This window comes from Lynx rufus, unplaced genomic scaffold (genome assembly GCF_022079265.1).
Source record: "Lynx rufus isolate CCGP_SWC_20201006 ecotype Redwood Valley unplaced genomic scaffold, mLynRuf1.p SCAF_8, whole genome shotgun sequence".
Classification (NCBI taxonomy): domain Eukaryota; kingdom Metazoa; phylum Chordata; class Mammalia; order Carnivora; family Felidae; genus Lynx; species Lynx rufus.
The window spans coordinates 23,168,939-23,193,203 of record NW_025814896.1 but is presented as its reverse complement, the minus strand read 5'-3'; the positions used below and the strand labels follow the sequence as shown (position 1 = coordinate 23,193,203).

General features: G+C 49.5%; 1 protein-coding gene across 1 annotated transcript in view; it reads left to right on the top strand.

Annotated features, from left to right (window-relative positions):
* The window catches only part of EPB41L1 (erythrocyte membrane protein band 4.1 like 1), a 58,997-nt gene that overhangs the window by 6,656 nt on the left and 28,076 nt on the right, over positions 1–24,265 (top strand). Inside the window, exons 5-12 of the mRNA XM_047068903.1 lie at positions 1,098–1,173; positions 3,993–4,211; positions 6,566–6,653; positions 7,134–7,286; positions 8,662–8,759; positions 8,978–9,153; positions 11,850–11,998; positions 15,378–15,560. Coding sequence (XP_046924859.1) covers positions 1,098–1,173; positions 3,993–4,211; positions 6,566–6,653; positions 7,134–7,286; positions 8,662–8,759; positions 8,978–9,153; positions 11,850–11,998; positions 15,378–15,560 — 1,142 coding nt within the window. The remainder of the gene's footprint in view (positions 1–1,097; positions 1,174–3,992; positions 4,212–6,565; positions 6,654–7,133; positions 7,287–8,661; positions 8,760–8,977; positions 9,154–11,849; positions 11,999–15,377; positions 15,561–24,265) is intronic.

Sequence of the window (24,265 nt, the reverse complement as noted above, 5' to 3'; positions counted from 1 at the left end):
TTAGTAAGCGCTGGAGACATTACAGCTTTTTGGGGAAGACGGTGAGGATCACAGGGACAAGGATGGTGGTAATGGCATGGCCTCCAGTCCTTTGTGACCATGGTCCTACCTTGGATGGGCCTTGCTTTCTCACATTGTCCCAGGAGTGAGCTGCCCATTGTTCTAGATAGTAGCCTTCCTCCAAGGCCTCCTCTCTCTTAAGTGGTCATCCCTTTTCCTGGCTTGGAGAGCTTGTTTCCAGCTAAAACCTCAGCCTTTATTTCTCTCTCTGCCTATTTGTGTACCACTGATTGGTTGTATCTCAGTGTGGAGTTTAACATTTATCCCGTGAAAAGCCCTTTGCTACTTTCTGCTCGTTACGCTTGCCTTTTAGGTCTTGCTAACAACCCTGTTCTGCCATCCGATGTGGAGCCAACCTGGCACAGGGCAGTCTTATGAAGGGGGTTCCTAGGAACAGTAATCTGGCAGGATGCCCTATGAGAAATGGACACAGCAGGTCAAATAAGTTTGGGAAACCCCTAAATGCATGTCCCCTTGAGGGGTGCAATTGTCAACAGCAGAGTGAGGGCTCTGAGAAGTCCACAGTGAGGGAACCCATTTGATATGATTTGTTTTCTTCCCATTAACATCCAATGGCATAGACTTTGATGTGGAGGAGGGAGCATGGGCTCTGGAGCTAGGAGGATTGGGTCTGAGCCCTAGCATTGCTGTTTCTTAGCTGAGTGACCTTGGGCTGGCCACTTTACTGACTGGGCCTCAGTGTCCTCATTTGCAAAATGGAGATAAACATAAGACTTTCTCATAGGAGTTGCTGCAAGGTTTCCTGAAGTGATGTTTGTGATTCCCAGTAGGATTGACATGCACCACTGCTCTTCTTTCTTTCTACCTTCCTTCCCATTGCTGTTTCACGAGTCTTTCAACCTGAGCTTCAGTCTCCCATCTTTCAAGTGGGAATAATATTCCAGTCTTCCTGATTAGATTGTCCTGAAGTTATAGATATGAGAAAACTTTGAGAAGTTGCCCATAGTATGATGCATCTGGGTCACCCACTGGGGTGATGGGGCCTCTCTGATTGTTCCCCTATCTTCTCCTCTTAGGCAGCCCCTGGAATTTTGCCTTCACGGTCAAGTTCTACCCCCCTGATCCTGCCCAGCTGACAGAAGACATCACAAGGTGAGGGCAGCAGAGAGGGGGTGGGTATGCTGGCCACGTGATTAGGAACAAAGGCACCCGGCCCTGGTAGACACGGGGCAGTGATGATGTGGCAGTTGCAAACTGAGATGCCTGTAGCAAGTCCAGGCAGACAGCATCAACAAAAGAAGCTGACTCAGTGCAAGAAAAAGTGATGCAAACACAGTAGGCAGTGGTAGCACACCCTCAGCTTTAGAGAGGGAAGCATCCCAAGCAGCATTGGGACCCATTTCACTGATTGAAATTGAAATTCAAGAGGGCACACACCATCTAAAACAATTGCTGTTAGCCCCAGAAATCAGTGCCATGTGGGAACTGTTGAAGTGAAGCTAGAGATTTGAGAGTGAAAATCCACAAATTTCAAATGTTAGCAGCTAATTCAAACTTCTAAAAATCATGATAGAGGCCATCTCTGGATGGGACAAGCCAAACACATCTGAAGGCTGTTGTTCTGGGTGGACCACCATTTTTGACTTTGGAGATAAGGCAGGAGTAGAGCACAGGTGCCTTTGCCCATAGGGATTTGGTCCCATGTGCTGCCCTGTGCACACGTCAGGCATGTAAGGGTCAAATGAGACATGATCCCCCTGCCCCATGGAGGCAAGCCTGGGCTGCTGGAGTGAACATGGATTGTATGTACAATCTCATTGTGCCTCAGGGCCAGTAGATCACGTGGCTTGAAGATTAGAAGTGGGGTGCAAAGCATTTTTCAGAATGAGAACTTCTATGGGGGTTCATCCCACCTCTAGAATCAGAACAGGTAGAGACCCTTCTCTTTATCTAAGCCCTTTCCAAAGAGGAACTCATGATATCTCACTTCATGATATCCTGGGGTTGTGTTATCCATGTGCTGGGCCCCATACTCCCAACAATAATAAGATGATGGCTTGGAGTTATTCTTAGAGCAGAGGAGGGGCTACTAAGCCAGCCTCTCTCTCCCATTGGGTCTCTTCTTAATATTGGCTGCCTGTTTGCCAAGCAATGGGCCACAGGCACAATGCCAACTGTGGCCTTGGGAGATAATACAGATGTCCCTGGGATAGATCAGACCTGAAGTCTTGGCCTCATTAGCCCTGCTCTAAGCCCTGAGGTCATCTTGGGACCAAGATTCAGCAACAAGGTCTCAATTCCATTTCCAAGAGGGCTGAGGGTTGTAGACCAGCTTAGTCCCCATTCCTCTGGTCTTACCCACTGATATCTCTCCTCTTTGTGCCAGACCCCGGGCATTGGGCTTCTAGGGACACCAGGAGAGAAACTAGCCCTGCTTGGCATGGAAGACCTCAGGGAATGGGATAGTAGTAGCAGCTGGTTTAGTAAAAAATATTCAGGCTCAAAATAAACTGGTCAGAATGACAAAATGAAATGAAATATTGGTCAGAGTGGCAGTGATTTTCTAATTTTTAGACTTGAACAAAAATGCCTTTAGGCCCGCACTTGGTGCCTGTGATGTTTGAGCTACTACTGATTCTGAGCCTATGCCTTGGCCCTGAGTGCACACTGAGGCCGCACATACTTTGTGTCAGAGCTTCAGTTCAGACCGCAAAATAATGTCATGGAGGAGTAAAAATTATATGAGTAAAAGCCACTTAAAAGGAAAAGCAATAGATGATTGCAAACAATGGTGAAACATGGCAAAATGGGCAAGGAGGCATCACTGCCTGAGAATGAACTGAAACATTTTTTTAATGCAATAACTGAAAAAGCAATAAAAAAATTGCTTAAAATGGATCTAAAAACTGTAAAATCATCCAAGTGTGCATAAAGTTATAAAAAACCATAGCCTTATGGTTGGAAATGTTTCTTTTAAAACAATTTGTTTTTAGACAATTCACTTACAGCTGGAGGCAAAATAAAAAGTTTTGAGAAAACATTGGCAAACAGGTTTGTCCTGGCTGTGGAATGCGGTGCAGAAGTTAAAATGAATGAGGTCAGGTCGTTTGTGCTGATCTGGGAAGGGCACTGGGCACGTAGTTGGGTTTGAAAAAGCAAGCTGTAGAATTAGATGTATCATTTGATACCATGTACATGTTAAAAAGACCCATGAATCAAAACACGCGGATTTCTGTATGTCCACGGAGGAAGAAAATCTAGAGCACCACACAGATAATAGGGGTGATCTCTGGGGGAGGGGATTAGGGCTGAGAATAGACATCAAGAAGAAATTTAGAATTATCCTGAAAGTGTACATCTGCAGGGGCACCTGGGTGGCTCAGTCAGTTAAGCATCTGACTCTTGGTTTCGGCTCAGGTCATGATCTCACAGTTTGTGAGATCGCACCCCGTGTTGGGCTCAGTGCTGGCAGCATGGAGCCCGCTTGAGATTCTCTCTCTCCTGGATCTCTGCCCCTCCCCCCCACTTGCACACACACACACGTGCATTCTCTCCCCTATCTCAAAATAAATTTAAAAAAAACATTGACAAAACAACAAGAAAGTTTACATCTGTTCCACAATAAGAATATATTAATTGCAGGATTAAAAATAGATAAAATTTAAAAAATGGCCAACCAGCAGAGTATTTAGCTTCAAAATAAGTTAGAAATTTAATGTTCCCACAGTAGGGAAAAGTCCCTCGAAGTTAGAAATTAACAAAATATTTAAAGGCACGCAAAATGGTACAAAACCATCCTTTTAGGACACACCCAAAGTATCAGCGCCTGAAATGCCAGTGTCTAGGAGCATCCCTTTTCTGCTGAACCGAGTGTTGATCAGTTTGGTTCTGATGGGCAGGTGGGCCTCTGTGCTGGGGTGTCTAGGGAGGGGGTGGGGCCCATGCCCATGGCCGCTCTCCCCTATCTCCAGATACTACCTGTGCCTGCAGCTGCGGGCGGACATCATCACGGGCCGGCTGCCCTGCTCCTTCGTCACACATGCCCTGCTGGGCTCCTACGCTGTGCAGGCTGAACTGGGCGACTATGATGCTGAGGAGCATGTAGGCAACTATGTCAGTGAGCTCCGTTTTGCCCCCAACCAGACCCGGGAGCTGGAGGAGAGGATCATGGAGCTGCACAAGACATACAGGTGAGGGGTCTCCCCTGGCTCCTCAGCCGTTAGCTAGGGCCCCAGATGCTGCGCTGTAAGTACCCCGCCTGGCTCTGCCCCTGACTCGAGGTGTATCCGAGAGCAAATCATCTCATCCCACTGGGTCTTTATCAAATGGGAATGGTAGGAACTAGCAGTGTGACCATAAATGACCTCTTGGGACCTCAAGTTCATAAGCTTTTCTGTGGGTATGATAATTCCCTGTCTGTGGCCTCCGAGGATCAGTCTCTTTATCTGCCAGCTGGAGATAAGCAAAACTCTCCTGTGTCCTGATGTCTCAGTCTTGGTGTGAAGTTCAAAAGTTTGCACTCTGAAGCTGGACTGCCTGGGTTCATGTTCTCCCTGTGCCACTTTCTAACCAGGGGATCTGGACAGGTCACTTCACTTCCCTATGCTTTAGTTTCCTCATCTGTTCAGTTTGAGTGCTAATAGAAGCTGCCTTGTGGTGTTGTTGGGGGACTAAATGGCACACATTACAGACATGCCACATACTTAACTGTTGCTCTCTGTGATTTTAGGGGTTGAATAGTTGTGCAATGGAAAGCACCTTGTTCTAGGAGTTAGATGATGGTTAACTAGATGGGTCATTGTGCAGCTGGATGTTTAACTTAGCAGCCCCATCTTTCACTTGCACATGTATGGATTTAGATTGTCCGTGTGTCTCAACTGTTGGTATTTGGGGCAGGAGAATTCATTGTGCAGGATGTTTGGCATCCCTGGGCTACAGGTATCAAATGCCCATAACACCTTCTTAGTCATCTAACAACCAAATGCCCCCTCCCCCATTTCCAAATGCTGCTGTGAGGTTGGTTCGTACCACCCCTGGGGGGAATCACCTAGAACTAAATGGCCTCTAGGGTCCTTTAAGCTGGAAGTGCTTTGAGCTCCAAGTCCAGGGTTGTTATGGGAACCTAATTTGATAAATGATGTGAAGTGCATTATAAGCCATGAAGTGCTGTGTATGTGTGTGTGTGGGGGGGTGGGGTATGGTGATATTACCTTATTGCTAAGGAGGATGGGAGGAATCAGGTGAACTGTCTCCAGGGGGCTGCATCTGGAGAGGAGGCCTAGGACCGGATGTGGAGGGAATGTGTACAGGGGGAGGAAAGCCCATTGGAGTGTGATGGAGTGCTAGGTCCAGAGTGGCAAGTGTGTCTCTCAGAGACTTGCACACCAACTCTGGGTAGCAGTGGCTGCTACTGTATTATGTTCAGCAGGATACTGAAACCGCATTGGTTAGCGGTGTCTGCCTGGGCTCAGGAATAGGGAGCGACGGACGGCCTGCCTGCCCCACCGTCTGTCATTCCTGTCATAGGTAACAAGATGTATTAGGGATTTATGAAAGTCCTGATGATTCAGAGAAAGAAGCTCAAATATAGGCTGGAGAAATGCTAATAGCCACCCCTTCAGCTTTTACAGCTCTTTTGACTGAAAGCACCTGGACATCTAGTGTCCAGGCATGTCACACAGCAGCTCACTGAGGTAGACAGAGCAGAGGAAACTGAGGCCCAGGGGATAGGAGACAGATGTAAGTGAAGGATTCGGAAGGAGCACAGACTTCTGGAGCCACATTGTCTGGACTCAGATCCTGACTTTGCTGCTTAATAGTTTGTGTGGCCTGAGGTGAGTTATTTGAGTTCCCTGTGCTGGTTTCTCTATAAAGTGGGAATAATGGTAAGACATACCTTACAGAATTGTTACGAGGGTTCGGTGAGTTCATACATGTGAAGCATTTGGAACATTAACCAGCATGTAGTGCTCAATAAATGTTAGCCGTGACTAAATAGAAAATGTACAGTTTCCTGGCAGCCAAAGCAAAGAAGGAACTTGATGAATTACATAACTTTCTTTTCAGAAAGGAGAATGTGCACCTGCTTCTCAGGGGAGATGAAGTGGTTGCTGATACAAAGTTCAGAGAGAAATATCTTATGGGGGTGATAATTTAGGAGCTCCTGGGTGATTATAATGAACAATGTCTTCCACAGTGGCTCTTCAGTCAAGGAGAAGCAGAATTTATGGCTCACATTTAACTCAGTGGCAGATTAAAGCAGAAATCCCGACTCCCACCTCATCCCTTGAATACTTCCCAGAGGAGACAAGACTAGACCTGAGCTTTGGCAACAGAAAGGGATTGGGTGGCTGAAGCCGGGGCTGGGGGTGCACCATCTTGCACTGAGAGCAGAGGGGAGGGACTGGGCGAGGCCTAGTCATATGCCCACTCCAGCACATTTGTTTTCCTAGAATCACAGGTTCTGATCACAGCCACCTTCAGCCAGCAGGACTTAGGCCTGGGCCTTTTCCATGGCTGTCTGTGATCATGTTCTTTCTCTTAGGGGCATGACTCCAGGAGAAGCAGAAATCCACTTCTTAGAGAACGCCAAGAAGCTTTCCATGTATGGAGTAGACCTGCACCATGCCAAGGTACTGCTGGGTCCCAGGGTCCGCCTAGCATCTGGGGTGTGTGTGTGTGTGTGTGTCCCTGGTGCTTCCAGAGGGCTTGGTGTGCCAGACCCTGTGTTCCCTCCAACCTGAATCCTTTTATATTCTTATTTCTCATTCCTCAAAGTTCCATAATCCTTTCTCATATTATATTTACTTATGAACCTGTTTGTACCACGTAGAGCTTGGCCTGGTACCACATATGTATCACTCCATGTTTTCTGGCGAATGAATGATTAAGTAAGTGACAGAGAGAATGATCAAAAAAGCAACTGGGTATATAAATAACAGAATGAATGAATGAATGGAGTGAATGACTGTGTGGGGTGGGTCAGGGGCTCCAGCATGTAGGCTCTAACCCCGATCCCGGAGTCTCTTAGAAGCAGAGCTCAGGAAGGGGTTTCAGGCCAGATGGCAGGTGTGGACTCCAGGCCTGCCATTTGATGGTGTCTACTCACACAGGACTCCGAGGGCATTGACATCATGTTGGGAGTCTGTGCCAATGGCCTGCTTATCTACCGGGACCGGCTGAGAATCAACCGCTTCGCCTGGCCCAAGATTCTCAAGATCTCCTATAAGAGGAGTAACTTCTATATCAAGATCCGGCCTGGGGAGGTGAGCCTGCCTTGGGAACCCCTTCTTCTCACTGGAATTGGCTAGAATGGAGAGAAGACCCTGACATCTGAGCCTGGGTTTTTCCTACTTAGTATACATGGGTCCTGGGTAAGGAGAAAACACTCTTCTTCTGGGATTCTCTACATAGACTTCATACCTTGGGTGGCTCAGTCAGTAGAGCATCCGACTCTTGATCTCAGGGTCATGAGTTCAAGTCCCATATTGGGCATGAAGCCTACTTTAAACAAAAGACTTCATGCCTTATGTATGTGCCTATATGCAAACATCATTTACACACAGACATAACACACAAACACAGGAGCACACATAAAGATAACCACATATATTCAAGTTACACAGATCAATGAGTACCTGGCCATCCATATCCATGTATTTGCTTACATGAAATATTCAAGTATGTACACATACCAAAATACATGACCACACACACACACACACACACACACACAAATGTGTATATGTTCAACCTCTATACCTCACCCATCAAAAAAGTCCATTTATTTCTACCTCTCGAATAAATGCAAACCCATCTGCTTCTGTCTTTCTCCACTGTACCAGTCACCAACAGCCACCATCTCTCACCTACATTTCTACAAGGTACTTCTCACTGGTCCCCCTGCCTCCATTGCGCCTTCAGGGCATTTTTCTCATAACTGCCAAAAAGAGCTCAAAAGTCCCTTTCATCAGGTCATGTCTGATGCAATGAGATTACTACTACCCCCCTCCCTCCCCGCTCACTCTCCCACCTTAAATCTTTCAAGAGCTCTCTGGCTCATGGGCTACTTTCTGAACTCCAGGTGTGGCCACTTACCTCTCCCATGTATCTCTGTCCCATGTGCACTGTGCTCCAGCCCCTTTGGCTTTACCTGACATCCTAGAATGAGCCAAGATCTTTCCTGCCTCCAGCCTTTTGCTTTTGATGTTCTCTCTACCTGAAATTCTCTCTCACATAGTGGGTTCCTTTCCCATCCTTCAGATGTCTGCTCAAAGATCGCTTGTTTAGAGGGCATTCCCAGGTCACCCTTTCTAGGACAGATCCTGATCCCCACACCTGCCCAGGTATTCTGTCACATCACACATCTCTGTTCATTCCCTCATCAGCGTCTAAAGTGGTTTTGTTTACTAATTTGTTATCAGAGCATCCCCCTTCCCTGTCCCCAAGAATCTTCTGTCTTGGTCACCATGCTGTCTCTGTTGCTTAGGACTTGTCACAGAGTAAGGGTTCTGTCCACTTTATTGAGTAAATGAATGAACAGGCTAGAGTCGCACATGCCTGAGAAGAGGTTCAGAAAGGACGGACCAGCAGCACGAGAGCCCAGGCCTTGCTTCTAACCCACTCTCTTTGGTTTCGCAGTACGAGCAGTTTGAGAGCACAATTGGCTTTAAACTCCCAAACCACCGGTCAGCCAAGAGGCTGTGGAAGGTCTGCATCGAGCACCACACATTCTTCCGGTGAGCCTGACCCTGGGGTCGTATGCTCTGTGAGGGGGGGAAGCAGGAGAAGGAACTCGGAGGGACTCCGTGAAAGCCCCTTTACCCAAGTCTCTCCCGTTATGGACCACTTTGACTTGTAGCTTGTGGGACAGTGGGATGAAAGGCCAGCTGTGGTCTAGCCTTGGGCCTGACAACGTAGGTCCGATCCCCCTCCTCACCTCCTCACTCCACTGCAGGCTGGTGTCACCTGAGCCCCCACCCAAGGGCTTCCTGGTGATGGGCTCCAAGTTCCGGTATAGTGGGAGGACCCAGGCACAGACCCGCCAGGCCAGCGCCCTCATTGATCGGCCCGCGCCCTTCTTTGAGCGTTCCTCCAGCAAACGGTACACCATGTCCCGCAGCCTTGATGGAGGTATGCCCCAAATGGGAGATGGGAAAGGGGTGGCATTTAGTGGGAAGTGGGGGCACACCGGCTTTTGCAGAATGAGCAGTGACAGTGGTGGACACCTCACACATTGATTTGCAGCAAGCCTGGTGGCCCGAGACCCTGGTGCATGCACCTGGGCAGCTCCTGGTGGTTTCGCCTAGGCTACAGCATCACTCTCGCTGGAATATGATGTTGCCACTCTCTGGACTTCCCGCAACTTCCCGGAGTCGTGGCCTTTTGGGGTTGCAGGTTCAGCCATATGGTTTTCTGGCCCCCCACCCATGATGCTTAGTGATTCACAGACTGTCAGCCGAGGAGAATGGTATATTGTGACTGCAATGTGCAATGTGACTGGTGATGCCTTACCTGATGGGAGGCTGAGGGGTTGGTTGTTCTCAGTCATTCTTTTTGTTCCAGTGAACTGATCGACATCTAACCACATGGTGCTCTCCACTGCCCTATTCCTGTTGGGCTGACAGGTGCCCTTAATATCAGTGAGAATTGGCCCTACATTGTCCTGTATCCAGCCGACTGGGGCTTCTCAAAACATGGCCCACAGACCACCTGCAAGAGAATCACCTGTAAGCTGGTTAAACATGAAGATTCCTGGGCCTTGGCCAAGGACTCTCCCCAGGATATGCACACTGAAGTTTGTAGGAGAGGTTCAGAGGCCACATGGGCATTGGAGAGATTCAGTTAAGCAAATCTGAGTTCAAATCTCAGCCTTCGTACTCACCAGCTGCTCTGCAGGCCAGGAAGTGGTCATAAATATCCATACATGAATGGCTGGAAGGTCTAGAGCTTAACTGCCCTGTGCCTATTTCCTCTTCTTCAAAATAAGTAATACATACTTAGTTGTGTTATAGGGAGAACTAAATATGGTCATGCCTCTACAACCCCTCAAAAAGTTCCTGGCACATAGAAGGACCTAATAAATTATACCCAATAATGGTTTATTGTTTGTTGTAGCAATAATAAATTATTATTGCTTTTAGGTTTGCAGAGGGTAGGTTAAGGTAAGGGGTAGGGACTTGCCTGGGGAAACAGTGGTTATTCCCAGGACACACTGGGGTAGTTAGTTCTGCTCTAGGCAAGCCAGTTCTGCTCAACAAATATTTTGCAAGTGTTAGAATAAGTATGACCCTTTCCTTGGAGGAGCCCATAGAACGCTAGGTTTGTAGGCATATAATGTGATTCAAGCCATGGGAGAAGTATATACAGAATACAGAGCACAAAACAGAATATAGGAGAGAGGGATTAATTCTGTCTAGGAGGGGCAGAAAGGGCTTTGAAGGGAGGGTGTCAACTGGGCAGGGTTTTGAAGGATACCTAGGAGTTTTCCAGGTGATCAGGAGAGTCTGATACTTTTCTTGCAGTGTGAAGTGAGACCTGTCCCAGGACTCCCTGACCATGTTCAGAGGACATGAAGTTTTTCAAAGGTCCATTTGAGGCTGAGGAAGCTCCTTCTTCTCCTTGAGTGGGAGGAGAGCTAAGTAAGGGTTGAGAGCTAACATTTATGCAAAGGGAAAGTACAGTCCCTTTATTTTTCCCCTGCAGCTTCCTACATGAAGCCCAGATTGTGCAGGGCAGCAAAGATTGGTCTAGAGCTGGTGAGGCTCATCCTCTCCTACATCCCTCTGGAGGACCAGAAGGCTGAACTCTAAACCAGGAGACCTAGGTCTTTGTCCTGATTCACTGAAAGGTCACCAGTGGGAACTTTCCCCTCTTGGAGTCTCAATTTATCTTTTGTAAAGTGAGGAAAGTGATTCCCATTCTAGCCATCAACACAGAGGATTGTGCGGATCAGATGAGATGGTGTGCATAAAAGGGCACTTTGCGAAGTGAGTATATGTGAATAGAAAGAATAATTATTCTCTTTTAATTTAGGCCAGCCCCAAGGATAATCCATGCCATGGTCATTTCAATTCAGTGTTTTCCAGGCATTGTTTCCCACCAAGACATAATCCATGGGCATAGTCTGGATTATGTCCAGTGCCTAGTGTAAAGCCTCTAATTCCATCCCTTTCTTTCCTGTTCAGAAAAGTACTTTGGAATGCCAGTGAGTGAGAAAGATGTTATTGCAGGGATCCCTCTGAACTTTCCCTAATTTATAAAGAGGCCAAATTATTTGCAAATCTCGGGACTTTAGCTTTCAGTAGTAAAAGCTAATCTCACAATATCTATGTATTGCCAAATAATGGTCAAGTGAGTATTCTGTCACAACCACCACAACAAAAACATCAACATTTGTGGTCCAACATTGGTTGAATTGGCTCACTCTGTGCCAGTCTGTCTTCTAAGTATTTACACACATTAGTTTATTCATTCCTTCCCTCAGCTGTCTGAAATAAGTATTGTTTATAGATGAGGAAACTGACGCCCAGAGAGGTTGTATAACTTACCCAAGGTCACACAGCCAAGAAGAGATGGATTTGAGAATTAAACCTGGGCTCTAGTGCCATAGAAGTCAGGAGGGGGTCTGGGGCTGGGAGGCAGCTCTGCTTCGTACCATCCTCATGACTGGACACGGCTACCTCCCCTGTACTTATCCCTGACCTGTTGGAGATGTGGATGTCTGTGCTCCACTCCAACCATGGTTGGGCGGTTGGCAGGGCTGGCTCCCTGTCTGTCCCCCCGGGAGAGGTCTCACAAGGCCACCTGGCCATCTCTGCCCATTTTAGCGGAGTTCTCCCGCCCAGCCTCGGTTAGTGAGAACCATGACGCAGGACCCGATGGTGACAAGCAAGAGGAGGATGGCGAGTCTGGGGGTAGGCGGTCAGAGGCCGAGGAGGGAGAGGTCAGGACTCCCACCAAGATCAAGGAGCTAAAGGTAGGAGCCTGACTTTCTCATACCCTCTGACCTGGGGATCAGGAGGCTGATTCTGGGTCTAGCCTCAGCCTTGGCCTTGAGGTATTTCCAGCTGTGGCCGAGCACCCTCATTATGGGATGCACCATGGACAGGGCCTTGCCCAATACCTTGACATCCCCTGGTGTTGGGTGGTAGGCACGCTGCCCCCTTCCCCTCCTTTTGTCCTGCTTCCCCACAGGGGCACTCTGTCCCCTAGAGGACTTCAGCCTCCCCTTGCCCACTCCTAATTTTCCCCTTTGACTGCGATTTGGGTTTGCATGGCCCCTTCCTCCCCAGAGCATGATGGGGTGTCCCTGTAGGCCTTCACAAGGATGAGGTTCAATTATGTCCCCTCCTGCTGCCCCATGCATTTCCCACACACTTGTGCACACACTCCTGCAGGCACGCATGGCCTCCAGTGGGCATGCATTCACTCACAGTTTTTTACCCCTCTCAGAGTAGGGTCATGCACCCAGACATGCAAGAAGCATGCACACGGGCATGTGCACACATGGGTGTAGCGTATTTCCGTCATGCAGTTGTAGCTTGGAGCACAGGCCCCTGAACATACATGCTGACGGCAAGAAGCATGAATGCCCAGAGCCCTCATGTCCTGTTTACTGAGTGTGACTGCCTGCTTTGCCCCCAGTCCTCCCACCCCCTTCTTCACCTCCCCGGGCCAGCACCCTGCCTCACACCCCACACCTTTGGCTACCTCGCTGCCCCTTGGGTGGCCCACCAGCTTCCCTGGCCCCTGCTCCTCAGGAAAGAACCCTCTGGGCTACCTGCTGCACCAGATCTGGCCAGGGGCCATTGCGGTGCCTCTAATCCATTTGCTTTACTGACCCTGCTGGTTCCTTCTCCTTCTCCCGCCTCTCGCTAGCCGGAGCAGGAAACCACGCCAAGACACAAGCAGGAGGTACTGCATGGGACCTGTCACCACTCACCCAGCCATTCGTATCCCCAGCTCATTTGTCACCATCCCACAGTCCACCCCAGGCTTATGTCCTGGTACCATCTCAGCTTCAGCTTTGCCTCTGTTCCTCGGCCATACTCCTCCCCCCACTACGGCTCTTCCCTCCTCCTGCCCCCTCTCCCTCCCCAACCACCCTTCCTTCTCTCCCTCCACTATCCAGCTCCTTGCTCAGACTACCCCCTAACCAACTGCTTCCCCCTCCCTCCTTCTACCTAGCCTCACACTCTGCCTCTTCCTACCACCCCATGCTTGCTTCCCAACTGCTGACCATCCGGCCTGTGTCTGCCAGCTCTTCCAGTCCATTCCATGCTTTCGTTGGTCTCATCTCCCCCACCCCCACCCGAACCCTTCCTCAGACTCATCTCCTCCATACCACTGGTCATGCCTCCACCTCCTCTGTGTCCTCTGTGTCCTCCCCCCAAGCTTCTTTTTGTATCTGTTGGCAACCAGATGTGGGAATGTGGGTGGGGTGGGGAGGGAGGAGCCTCAGGATGCTTCTGGCCTTCTCACACTCCAGCTTCCCTCCCTCTGGGTGGAGCTTGCTGCTCCAGCTCTGTGGAGAGCCTCTTCTTTTCTCTTCTCTGTCCTCTTCCTTCTCCTTTCCGTTGCTTCTTTGGACTTATCCTCTGTGTTAAGGACTTCACCTTTCCTTTGACACAATCCCCAACTCTTCATCTGAAACTGTACTACTCTAGAAGCCAGTCTGTTGTAGGCCCTGAGGGAGAGGACAGGGGCTGGGGCGTAAGAGCCTGGCCTTGGTGTCCCACAAACTGGGTTTCAGCCTGACTCTCTGAGGGTCATGGGTAAGCCGCTGGAGGCCCCAGTCCCCCATCTGCACAGCAAGACATGTGGACTAGGTTTCCCCAAAGCCCTTAACCCTAATCAAGGATCGCAGGGTTCCACTGCTCCCTCTCTCTTGTCTTCAGGAATGCTATGTGCCCACAGAGCCAGTGTGGCAGGTTCAGGATAGGTCACAAGCCACATCTTGGGTCCATTGCAGCTCATAGCCCACTGCTTTGTGCAAACCCTGTCGGGTTTGACTTCTCAAACATTGTTCTGAGGCAGTTCAGCTCAGGAAGGGATACTGGAAGTACAGACAGATGTCTGGAGGGAAAACAGAAGCCTCAGTGGCATCAATTTCCTTCCTAACTCATGAGTCAATCATAGTGGATCCTTGGATGCCAGAGATAAGCCCAGGGGAAGATTTTAGCCTTGTCCAAGGGCAAGCTTGCCTTCCAGGTAATTCTTCCAGAATCAGCTGATCTGACTTTATAATAAGCTGAGATTGTTCATTTCTTGTCCTGAATTGAGTTGACATGAATCCTAAAACAGCCTTGCAGATAAAGATGCTTGAGCTAACAGCCCACCCCTAAAAGTAGGCCTACTGGCTCCTGTGCAAAGGCTGATCCTCACTTGACCTTGAGGTGGATTACTCTGTCATGCTGCACTGGCTTGAGCTCAAACTTGGCAGTTTAATGGGGGACACATCTAAGACTCCAGCTATACCCAGATCAGTTCTTGTGCCCAGCCTTACCTCTCTTCTTCCTGGTCTCCATTTCTCCTAATCTCTTGAATACCCACAGCACCCTACTTTGTCTATCTAGCCATATCTTACCCTGTCTGCTCTTGAGGAGTTGGTATCCACCAGGTATCCAGAAAATCCTGGGTGATTAGGAAAAGTAGTGGCTCACAGTAGAGAATGCTGAACACAATCTTTTCCTGGCTCCTGTGGCTCATTATTTCTGGGTATATATTTCTGGGTATATTATCTCTGGGTATCCCTGGCTTAAGGAGTATCTGCATGCTAAGCCCCCTAGGGCCTGAGCAACTCACCTGTTGGGCTAAGAGGGGCCTAGACTGAGGGTCCTGCTAAGCACAATGGTCCAAGTCTTGGCTGGAAGGGACCAGGTGCCCCGGAGGCCAGGGAGTGGACCAGAGCAGCCCAGTGAACAGGGTTGGCCAGTTCTCACTGTGCCTTGGTTGTAACCAGAAGAAAGTCACCTCCATGCCCAGTTGAGACTTGGTGCACAGCACCAGTGGAAACTCACCCCATCTTATGGGATTTGAGTTACCTTGCTGGTTTTGAGGCCGGGAACCAGGCAAAGGGAAAGAAAAGGTGGTGCTTGGCCAGAAGCCTCCTCTTCTTAATCTTAAGTGCCTTTTGATCCTCTTTTTAATCTTAGGTGCTTTGTGCACCTGTCAGGGCTAATCATGTCTGCCCCCCTTGGTTCATGGGGTTCAGTGAGGGTGAGACGGAGTCCTGGATGGGAATCACCTTGCTGATGTAGGGCAGCGACCGCCATGGTTACCATTTGCACTGTGCCCTGCATCCCCTGCTTGGAGCTGTTCCTCTAACACCCACTGCCCTCTCCATCCACCCCTAGTTCTTAGACAAGCCAGAAGATGTCTTGCTCAAGCACCAGGCCAGCATAAATGAGCTCAAGAGGACCCTGAAGGAACCCAACAGCAAACTGATCCACCGGGATCGAGACTGGGAACGGGAGCGCAGGCTGCCCTCCTCGCCCGCCTCCCCCTCCCCCAAGGGCACTCCTGAGAAAGCCAATGAGGTAGGTCTCACCCTGAACCCCTCAACAGGGGCTTTGGGTAAAGAGGGTTGGGAAGGTTGCTCTGCACTGACTTACACTCATCCTTCTCACCTGTATGCCTCCTCGAGTTGCTGCACAAGGTGCTGATGGGGATGGGGGTGGGGGTAGGCTGGGAAAGACAAATTCACTGTATCTTGGAATCCTTGGGCCCCAGGGACCACCTTGAAAAACTCAGAAGACACTGTGGCTTGGTGTATTCCCCTTCCATCAGCCGGAGTACAATGGAGAGGGGTGTTTGTTAGGAATGTAGGTTCTGGGGCTCCATGTCAGACCAACAGAATCAGAATATTTGGAGATAGAGCCTTGGAATCAGCATTTTAAACAAGTGCCCCAGGTGATTTTCATGCACACTAAACTTTGAGAATCCCAGTAGTTGTATCCAGTAACCAGATCCTTTAGCGCCTGTTGTGAAAACACAGATGGGCTGTGTGTGTGTGGGGTGTGTGTGTATGTGTGGGGGGGTGTTCCCTCCTGGAAGGATCCTTGGAGCCCACTAGAGGGAACGAATCCTCCAAAAAAATCAGACCTGCGCCTCTTGCTTCAGAAAAGGATCCCACACCCACCTGTCTTTCAGAGTGGAAAACATGGGATGTTTTCTCAAATGAAAAAGAGATAAAGATAGGACCTTGAGAATTCCTGTATTTATAATCCCAGCTATTATTTTTAGCACTGCAAAATCTTGGCAATATTTAACCCCTATTTATACTTAGGTGTTTTCTCTCTAGCCTGCTGCTTACTTGTCTCAAACCCAACAGATCTAGACTTACACCACCTGGGTTTGAATTCTGACTCTGATTTCCTGCTAGCTGGATGACTCTGGGCTTGTTACTTAACCTCTCTGAGCTTCCATTAGGTAGAGATAATAAAAGTACCTACTTCATAGGAATGTTGTGAGGAGCCAGGAAAATCAACCATGGAGGGACTGGTAGAGTCCCTAGATGCTCAGTAGGAGTTACTTTTTCATTTTGAGAGTCCTGGGGCTAATTTCAAATCAGAACCCCTTTTAAAGTTGGAAGGACTCTCAACCTACTTGGTTCAGGGTCATCTCTTTACAGATGGGGCACTGAGGCCCAGAATGGAAGTACTTGTTCAGTGTCATAGCTGATAGAAGAGGGACCAGACCCTGATTTTCTTGTGTCCCAGGCCATTGTATCTGCTATTAAATCAAAGCTGCCTGAGAGCAAGACCAAATCTTGTGAAGACCAGGATAGAGTCCACTGTGAATGTACTGCTCTCTAATGCTTTGAAAATTGGTGATGCAGTCATGATCTAATAAGTAAACATTTGATTGAATTAGCACTCCCCATATGGCCTTGACATGCCAGATAACAGAGGGCCTCGTCCAGTGAGGCTGCTGGCCTGTAGTTTCCTGGCTGGTGATTCACAATATTAGGGATGCTTTGAGGGTCTTTAAGTTCAGTGCCATGGAAGGAGGGCAAATCTGCATCTACTGAGGACCTCTGTGATCATCCCTGGCGCAAATGAGACCCTGAAGATTCTGGCCTGGGCCATGGGAGCTGGTCTGGTGATCCAGTTACATGCCCCACTCCTCTTGCCCTGAGAGACTTGACCAGAGTGGCCTGGCTGTGGGTGAGGATAGATGGCTTTGAAAGGGTGGGACTCCAGCAGAGGAGGGCCCCATGAGCCCTGGGGATCTGGGCTATGGAGCTTCCAAGTGCCTCAGAGCAGCCTGGCTTGGGAGTGTGCCCCACCTGCTGGTAATAGCTGGAACTGCTAGAGATGGGTCTTCCTAAAAGGTGGAATCTGTTCCAACCCTTGCCCCTCACTGTTGCTCCAAGAAGTGTAGTCCACCTGCTGGAAGGGATTCTGTTCCAGGAGCTCAGCTTGGAGCTATGAACCATTTAGCAGGCCCCACTGGCATTTAGAGGCCCTTGAAGATTTGGGACATGGGGAGAAGCTGTAGGCAAGGACTGGACTGGGTTGTTGGGTGGGTGACAATACCTCTCTGAGCCTCACAGCCTAGTCAGCCCATCTAAAGTGGGACCAAAATTGCCATTCCATAGGGTTGCTAGGAACGCTGAGTGAAACAGTGGGTATAAAAGCACTTTAGAAACTGCAAAGTGCTGTATGGTTATGGGGCCATTGCCGATGGTGACTGGAATCCCTGATCCAAATACAGACTTTGTGGGGGCTCTCCTGCAAGAGTGTGTCATCAGAGAGGTCCTAGTAGCTTCCTCATATGTTGTTGGGCCTCATCTGGACCAAGGGGAAGACAGGGGGAACTTAAATCAAAATAGGGGCTCCAAATTTTAAGAAGAGTTCCCATTTCCCAAACCCAGGTTTTCATTTCAAAGATAACTTTATGAAGGGCTAAGACCCAAACTGCAGGATTGAACCATTGCTTAAACCAAAGACACCCGGGGCAGATTTGGGATCAGAGTCTGAGCGGTATGGCTCCCCAGCCTCTCGATTAAGAGTCTCTGGAGTGAGAGTGGTATGGTTCCACATCCTCTTGAATGAGAGCAGTGAGAAAAAGGTCCAAAGCCAAGGTGCTGGCTGGCCGCTGACTGTGGGCCTTCCTCCCTTAAAGGGCCACAAGGGGCAGCTCCTCTCTCTCCTGCCCCACTGGCTCCTTCCTGATCTAAGCCACAAACCCTGAGGGTGTGGGATTTACAAAGCTGGGCTATTTACAGGCTCTGTGTGTGTGTTTCTCCTGCTTCCTCTCTCTCCCACTTTTCCTATCTCTGTCTCTCCTTCCCTTCCTCCCTCTTTCCCTTTCCTCCGGCCCTGGGCCTCCCCTGCAGTCCCGGAGGACCCAGGACACCTCTCCGCAGGACTTGGCACCTGAGCCTGGGACGGCCACAGGCTGGGAAGTGTTCACTCAGAAAAGCCTCGCAGCGTCTCCTGAGGTTACTGTCGGCACTTCCCCGCCCACACACAGCCACTCTAATGGTCTCAAGAAAACCCTTTCTCTGGGGTGAGGGGGGTGGACCAGGCTCTGCCATGCAGGTGGAAGCAATGGGTAGCCCTTGTATCCCCATGCTGTGACAAGTGATTGTCCCCATCCCAGGGATCCATAAAGGGCCAGCCCCTCCCTCATCCATTGTTTTTTCAGGAATCAGACTGAGACCATATTCTGAGAAGACAGGATAGTCTGAGTCTGGCTCTGGCTTCAAAGAAGAGGCTGAAATGATCTCCTTCTCTTGGGCCCTCCTGACTTTACAGGCAGGCTCTGATGTCTAAGCTTGGGATCAGGGGACATGGCACCTAAATGCCTTCTGCCCTGAAGTCTTTTCTCTGTTCAGAAGCCTGAGTAAGGTGTAACAGTGGCTGTTTAGGGGATGGCTTCTCATTCATCCTCCGCCTTCGTCTTCTCTAAACTCTTGGCAGGCGGACAAAAGTGGGCATCTGGCTCCAAGGAGATTCCTTGGGGTTGAAGAGATGTTGGCCAGGCAAGTGTTCTAATGAGGAGAGCATCACTTCTGTGCCCAGGATGGCAGCGGGGAGGTTGGGAGGGCTCCTAAGTCCCGCTAGGCATGGCATCCAGGCCCAGGGAGTGGGGGGTGGCACTGTATCTTCCTCCCTGCCAAGAGCTCATAGACCATGAGGATTGGGAGGTACTGACCAATCATCTGGGTGGAACTTCCTTCTCCCTGATATCTGGCCCTCCCCTTTTGGCATCTCCCAAAAAGTACATATGAGGGCATCTCCCTTTTTAAATTCCCATGGAAAAAATTTCTAGCTGCTGAAAAATGTGCTGAAACTCTAAAAGAGACAGAAGTCAGCACATAGGTGGTAAAACAGAAATCACAGTTCCTGTCCGAAGTTTTCTTCAATGTGAAACTAAAACAACTACCAGAAGTCGGACAGGAGTCAGCATCCCAAGGTTAGGGAAAAAGTGATGCCCTGGAGCACAGAGCTGCTCCTAGAGCCAAGGACAGGTGCCCATACTCCGGAGCAGGGGTGGTGGGCAACACGCGCCCTTCATCAGCATCCCTGCAAATCGTCCATTCCAGCTCCTTCCACAGAGGGGGCTCTTATCATTCCGACCATACCATATCATATCAGCAGACCATTTTGTCTTCAGTCATCTGTTGAGAAGTGTTCATGTTGAATTAAAACCTGCCCTTCTGGATTACCTGTCTGTGGGCCTTGCTCTGCCCCCTGCTGTCCTTAGATCTGCTCTGCATCCTCCTCCAGGACAGTCCTTCAGAGTTAAGCACCTCCTCTCCCCCTGAACACTCCTCCTTTCTTCAAAGGTTTCTCCCAGGTTGTGGTTTCTAGAGGGCTTCTTGTCCTGCATCCCCTCTTCTGGGTGTCTTCTGTAAAGAGCAGGGCCCAGAATGTGACCCAAAGCCCCAGGTGGGGACTCAACAGCCCAGAGACCACAGAACTGCCTGGTGGGAGATTTTCTCCCTGTCATGGCTTGGGTGGGAACAGAACTGGCTCCGTTTCCTTCTACAGCTTCAGCTCCTTGCCGCAGTACTTCCAGCTGATAGCAGGGGGCGCTCTGAACAGGCACTGCAGGTCCCCTGGCTCTGTGGAAAGAATGGCGACAGGGCTACCAGACGTCCCATCTGCCTTGTGTAGTAGGGTCAGAACAGCTTTCAGACAGGTGCAGTCCTACCGGTGCCTTCGTGCCAGTGAAGTTCTCTCTTTTTTGCTCTCAAGTCTTTTTTTTTCTTTTCAGGATTTTCACTTGTTAAAAGCAGAACCTCTTTTTCCCTCACTGCTCACTCTGTGATCTGTGTAAGTCACTTCCCCTCTGGGGAACCTCAGTTTCCCCTTCTGAAATAAGGGTAACAGTATCTGCTTTCCACATCACCGTTTGGATTAAATTTAATCTGACATTGCCTGGCACAGATTAACTAAATATAAGTATGTGTTTCCTTTTTCCTTTCTGCAGAATTTTTCTTTCTATACTGTGCTAGTTCCCACCCCACTCAGCTTAATTTCTAGGCTTCTAGTTTCTAGAAACTAGTTTTTGGTTAGACTTGGGGCAAGAATATTCCAGAAGGGGTCTCATTGACCATCTGTGGCCACCATTGCCAGGCTGATGATGTCACTACACGCTGAAATGGGGGCCACTGAGGGTGCCTCCTTCCTCAGTAGAAGAGAAAAGAGACCTGGCTTCTATAGGCTCTTGAAGCACTTTTCTTTGGGATGGTTCACATGGTATTGTCCTGAGACTTAGCAACCTGCAGTAAAATCCCAGAAATCTACACATGGGCCTTCTACCTTCCGCTTGTCTCTCTTACCTGTTGGCAGGATCCACAGATGGGACAGGACTCTTTCAATGAAGTTTCATTCCCTGAGAACCATGGAGATTTTGCTAGCATGGATTGAGGGAGTGGAGGTGAGAGTTTACAGCGCTCCCTGATCTTTCAGAATCCTTCAGATCTAATGGGGTCTGACAGACTCTTCATCAGGCCGTAACCTGAGTCAGAGTCCGGTCATATAAATCTCTCCCCTCCTGTTGGGAGCAGCTTCTGGCACATCTTACCATGGAGGCACTTCCCAGAACTTGGAGTCAGAGACTGGATTCTAGGCCTGCCTTTTCCCCTAGCTCACTCTCTGACCTTGGACATGGTACTTACCTTTTCTAGGCCTCAGTTTCCACATCTGTACCATAAGAGGCTTGAGTCAGAGCAGTGGTTTCAAAGGAGGGTGATACCTTGACACTAGGGCAGCCGAGGCCTCCCCCTTAAACATGGCAGCCTGTATTTGGGTTACATATTGGACTTCCATTGAGACTTTATGTGAAGAACGTATTCTTTGGCTGCAACATTAGAATTCCAGTGGCCTTCTTGCTTTTTTTTAATGATTCTGAAGTCCATCATTCCCTCCTAAGTATTGTTTGACGGACTGTAGGAAGGATGTTGAAAGCTGTTTTGTCGACAGTTTGACACTGCTACCCTCTTGTTGGTGCTTTTGACAGGTGATAGATACTTGGGTCTTTAGATCTTTTCCTTCCATGATGTCTTCTGTTCAGCCCTTTTCTACTCTTTCTGTGGATTTTGTGTAGAATTCTCCAAGAATAGGCTTTGGTATTCTTTTCCCTGGGAATGAACCCTACAAAATTCAAGCTGTTCAAGCCATTGTGGTGACTGGCACTGACTTGAGCTGCGCATTTGGCATTTTCCATTCTAATCTCTTTCCTTCCCAGGAACTCTTGCAGAAAAGTCAGATTTTAGGCTGTAGCCTGTGGAATTTAATTCAGTGCTTTCCCTCTTGACATTAGATCACAACTGGGATCCGTATTCTGTAGGTTGTGAGATAAGTCAGCAAGGATCTTAGGAATCAAAAATCAAGCACTCTTTTCTTGACTCTACCATGAACTAAATGTGACCTTGGGTAAGTCACTGACATTCTCTAGGCCTCAGTTTACACATTTGCACAATGAGGAAATTGGACTAGAAGATTTCTTAGGAGTTCTTTTTGTTCTAACCTTCAAAGACTCCATGTGATGTAAGTTACTTTCTCCTCTGACAGTGGCAATTGTATTATTAAAAAAGGAAGAGGAAGAGTCCTGGCCCATCTGTGGATCTCCATTGTCCCATGATTAAACATGGGGAGGGCATGAGACCCCATTCCATTTTACCAAGTTGGGGTAGTGGTTGAGGGGAGTTGGTAAATAATTTGTTGGGTGCCTTGACGGGAAGGGTAGCCTTAATGAGGCTGACTAGCATTGTCACGCCTTTCTCCCCCCAGCCAGTTCTGGGGACATGTTAACTTTTGGTGGTAGGTTGGTCCCTTCTTGCACAGGAAACAGTGACCTGTTTTTCATGTGCCTATATTTCATGTTAACTCTTCTTGCTCCAATTGAAACACAGGGTTCAGAGCATTGGGTATTTATAGAAAGAGAGTACACTAGGCCAGAAGAACTCAGTCTCCTAAAAGCGGCCACCACGCAGCAGGAAGAAAGTAAGGCAGGCCTCACAAATATCCTTGCTGATGGCAGACTCTCCAAGGTAAACATCCTGGTGGACAAGTTCAAAGTTGAAGTGGCCACAGAAGAAATGGTGGGAGTCAGAAGAGCAAAGACCCAGCAACAAGGAAGGATGATTGCAAGCCCTGAAGACTTCGAGTCAGTGTTGGAGGAAGGCCCCTGGGTCAGGGAAGGCCCAGGAGGGCCTTCTCTGGCTGCAGGCTGCACACTGGCAGAAAATCTCCTTGAGGGCTCCCAGTTGAGGGTGGGCACTGGGGAGGCGACCATCAAGAAGCGCTGGATCTCAGGTGGTCAGCTGGAGGGCCAGATGGAACTGAGGAAGGAGCTGGAGGAGATCCCGATTTGTGGAAGATCTGCTGCGTCAGGGGCCAGGCCAGCAGAGGCCGAGATCCCCTCTCCAGCCTCCGACAAGGGAGGACTCCAGTCGTTTCTACTGGACCCAGCCCAGTCAGAAGCCAGAGCCGACTCGAGTGATGAAACTGAACCTTCCTTTGCAGAGCGGAGCTTCTATTTAAACTATGGAGAGAAAGATTCTGAAGACCAAGTCCCCCCTCCACCTCTGGATGCCCTTCCTGTTGACGAGACCAGGATAGAGCTCCCAGAGAAGCTCCTAGAGAGCTCTGAGCGGAATTCCTCAGGCCTACAGGGCTTTGCTGCAGCTTCCAGCAGGGATGAGGATGAAGAGAGTGAAGCCCACACAGCCTCCTTAGAGGAAGGGGCAGGGATCCGTGGGAGCCACAGAAGACCAGATGGCCTGGAGGTCTTTGTTGAGCAGCTTGGTAAGGGACCTTCTCCAGGGCAGACATTTGCTGAGGACTGGGAAGAAACTAGGCGGGGGGTGGAAAGAGAATTTAGCCACCCAGCATCCAACATAGGCACAGAGGAAGAGACCCCCAAGAGTGGAGATTTGACGGAAGAGGCTGAGAAAAATATCCCAGCAGGATGGAAGAACCACTCACCTCACAGAGGAGGAGGCATGCGCCCAGACCTCCCAGCCTGCATCGTTCCGCGGTCCATCCCTCCTAATGATGTCAGGAAGCCAGCCAAACCGGACAGAGGCAGCTTCCTGCCCCAAGACAGGGGACTGGTTCACACACAAACAGGAGACCCTGTGACGGAGGACAGCAAGGCCTCAGCGTTTCTTCAGATGGAGGTGATCACCCCCGTCCCAGCCTTCCCTGGTCCCTTTCAGGCTCAGGCAGCTCCAGAGGAAACTTCTCCAAGCCCAGTCCCTCGTGGATCAGGGGAGCCTCCACGCCTTGGGGATCCTTTTGGAGAACAGTCCCCTGCTTTTCTCAAACATGCCCATCCTTTTAAAGAGAGCCCGGAGCCTAAGGACCACGTAGGACTGTTCGTGACCCTGGACAGAGGAGAGCGCAGGGCACCTCCCATTGCCAGCAGAAAGCCCAGAGTTGTCTCTGAAGAAGCTGAGGGAGCTGTACCCCTGGCGTTGGTATTCCCTCCAGGGAAGCAAAGGGAGATGACCTCCTTCCAGGCTGGGGGCCGAGAGGGCTCCCTGGAAGATATTAGCAAGACCTCAGTGGCCAATAAAATTCGGATCTTTGAGACCCATGGAGCTGAAACTCGCCGAGTGAGTCAAGGCGAAACCAGGGCCCTAATAAACGAGTTGTCTCCAGAGACCTCCATGGGTCAGGTAGAGCAACAGCGGAATAAGCTTTTGGATCTGGGCTTCGTCCAGCTCCAGTCCCCAGGGGACTTTGCTGGCCCCAAAGCCAGCCATTCCTCAGTGATGCCA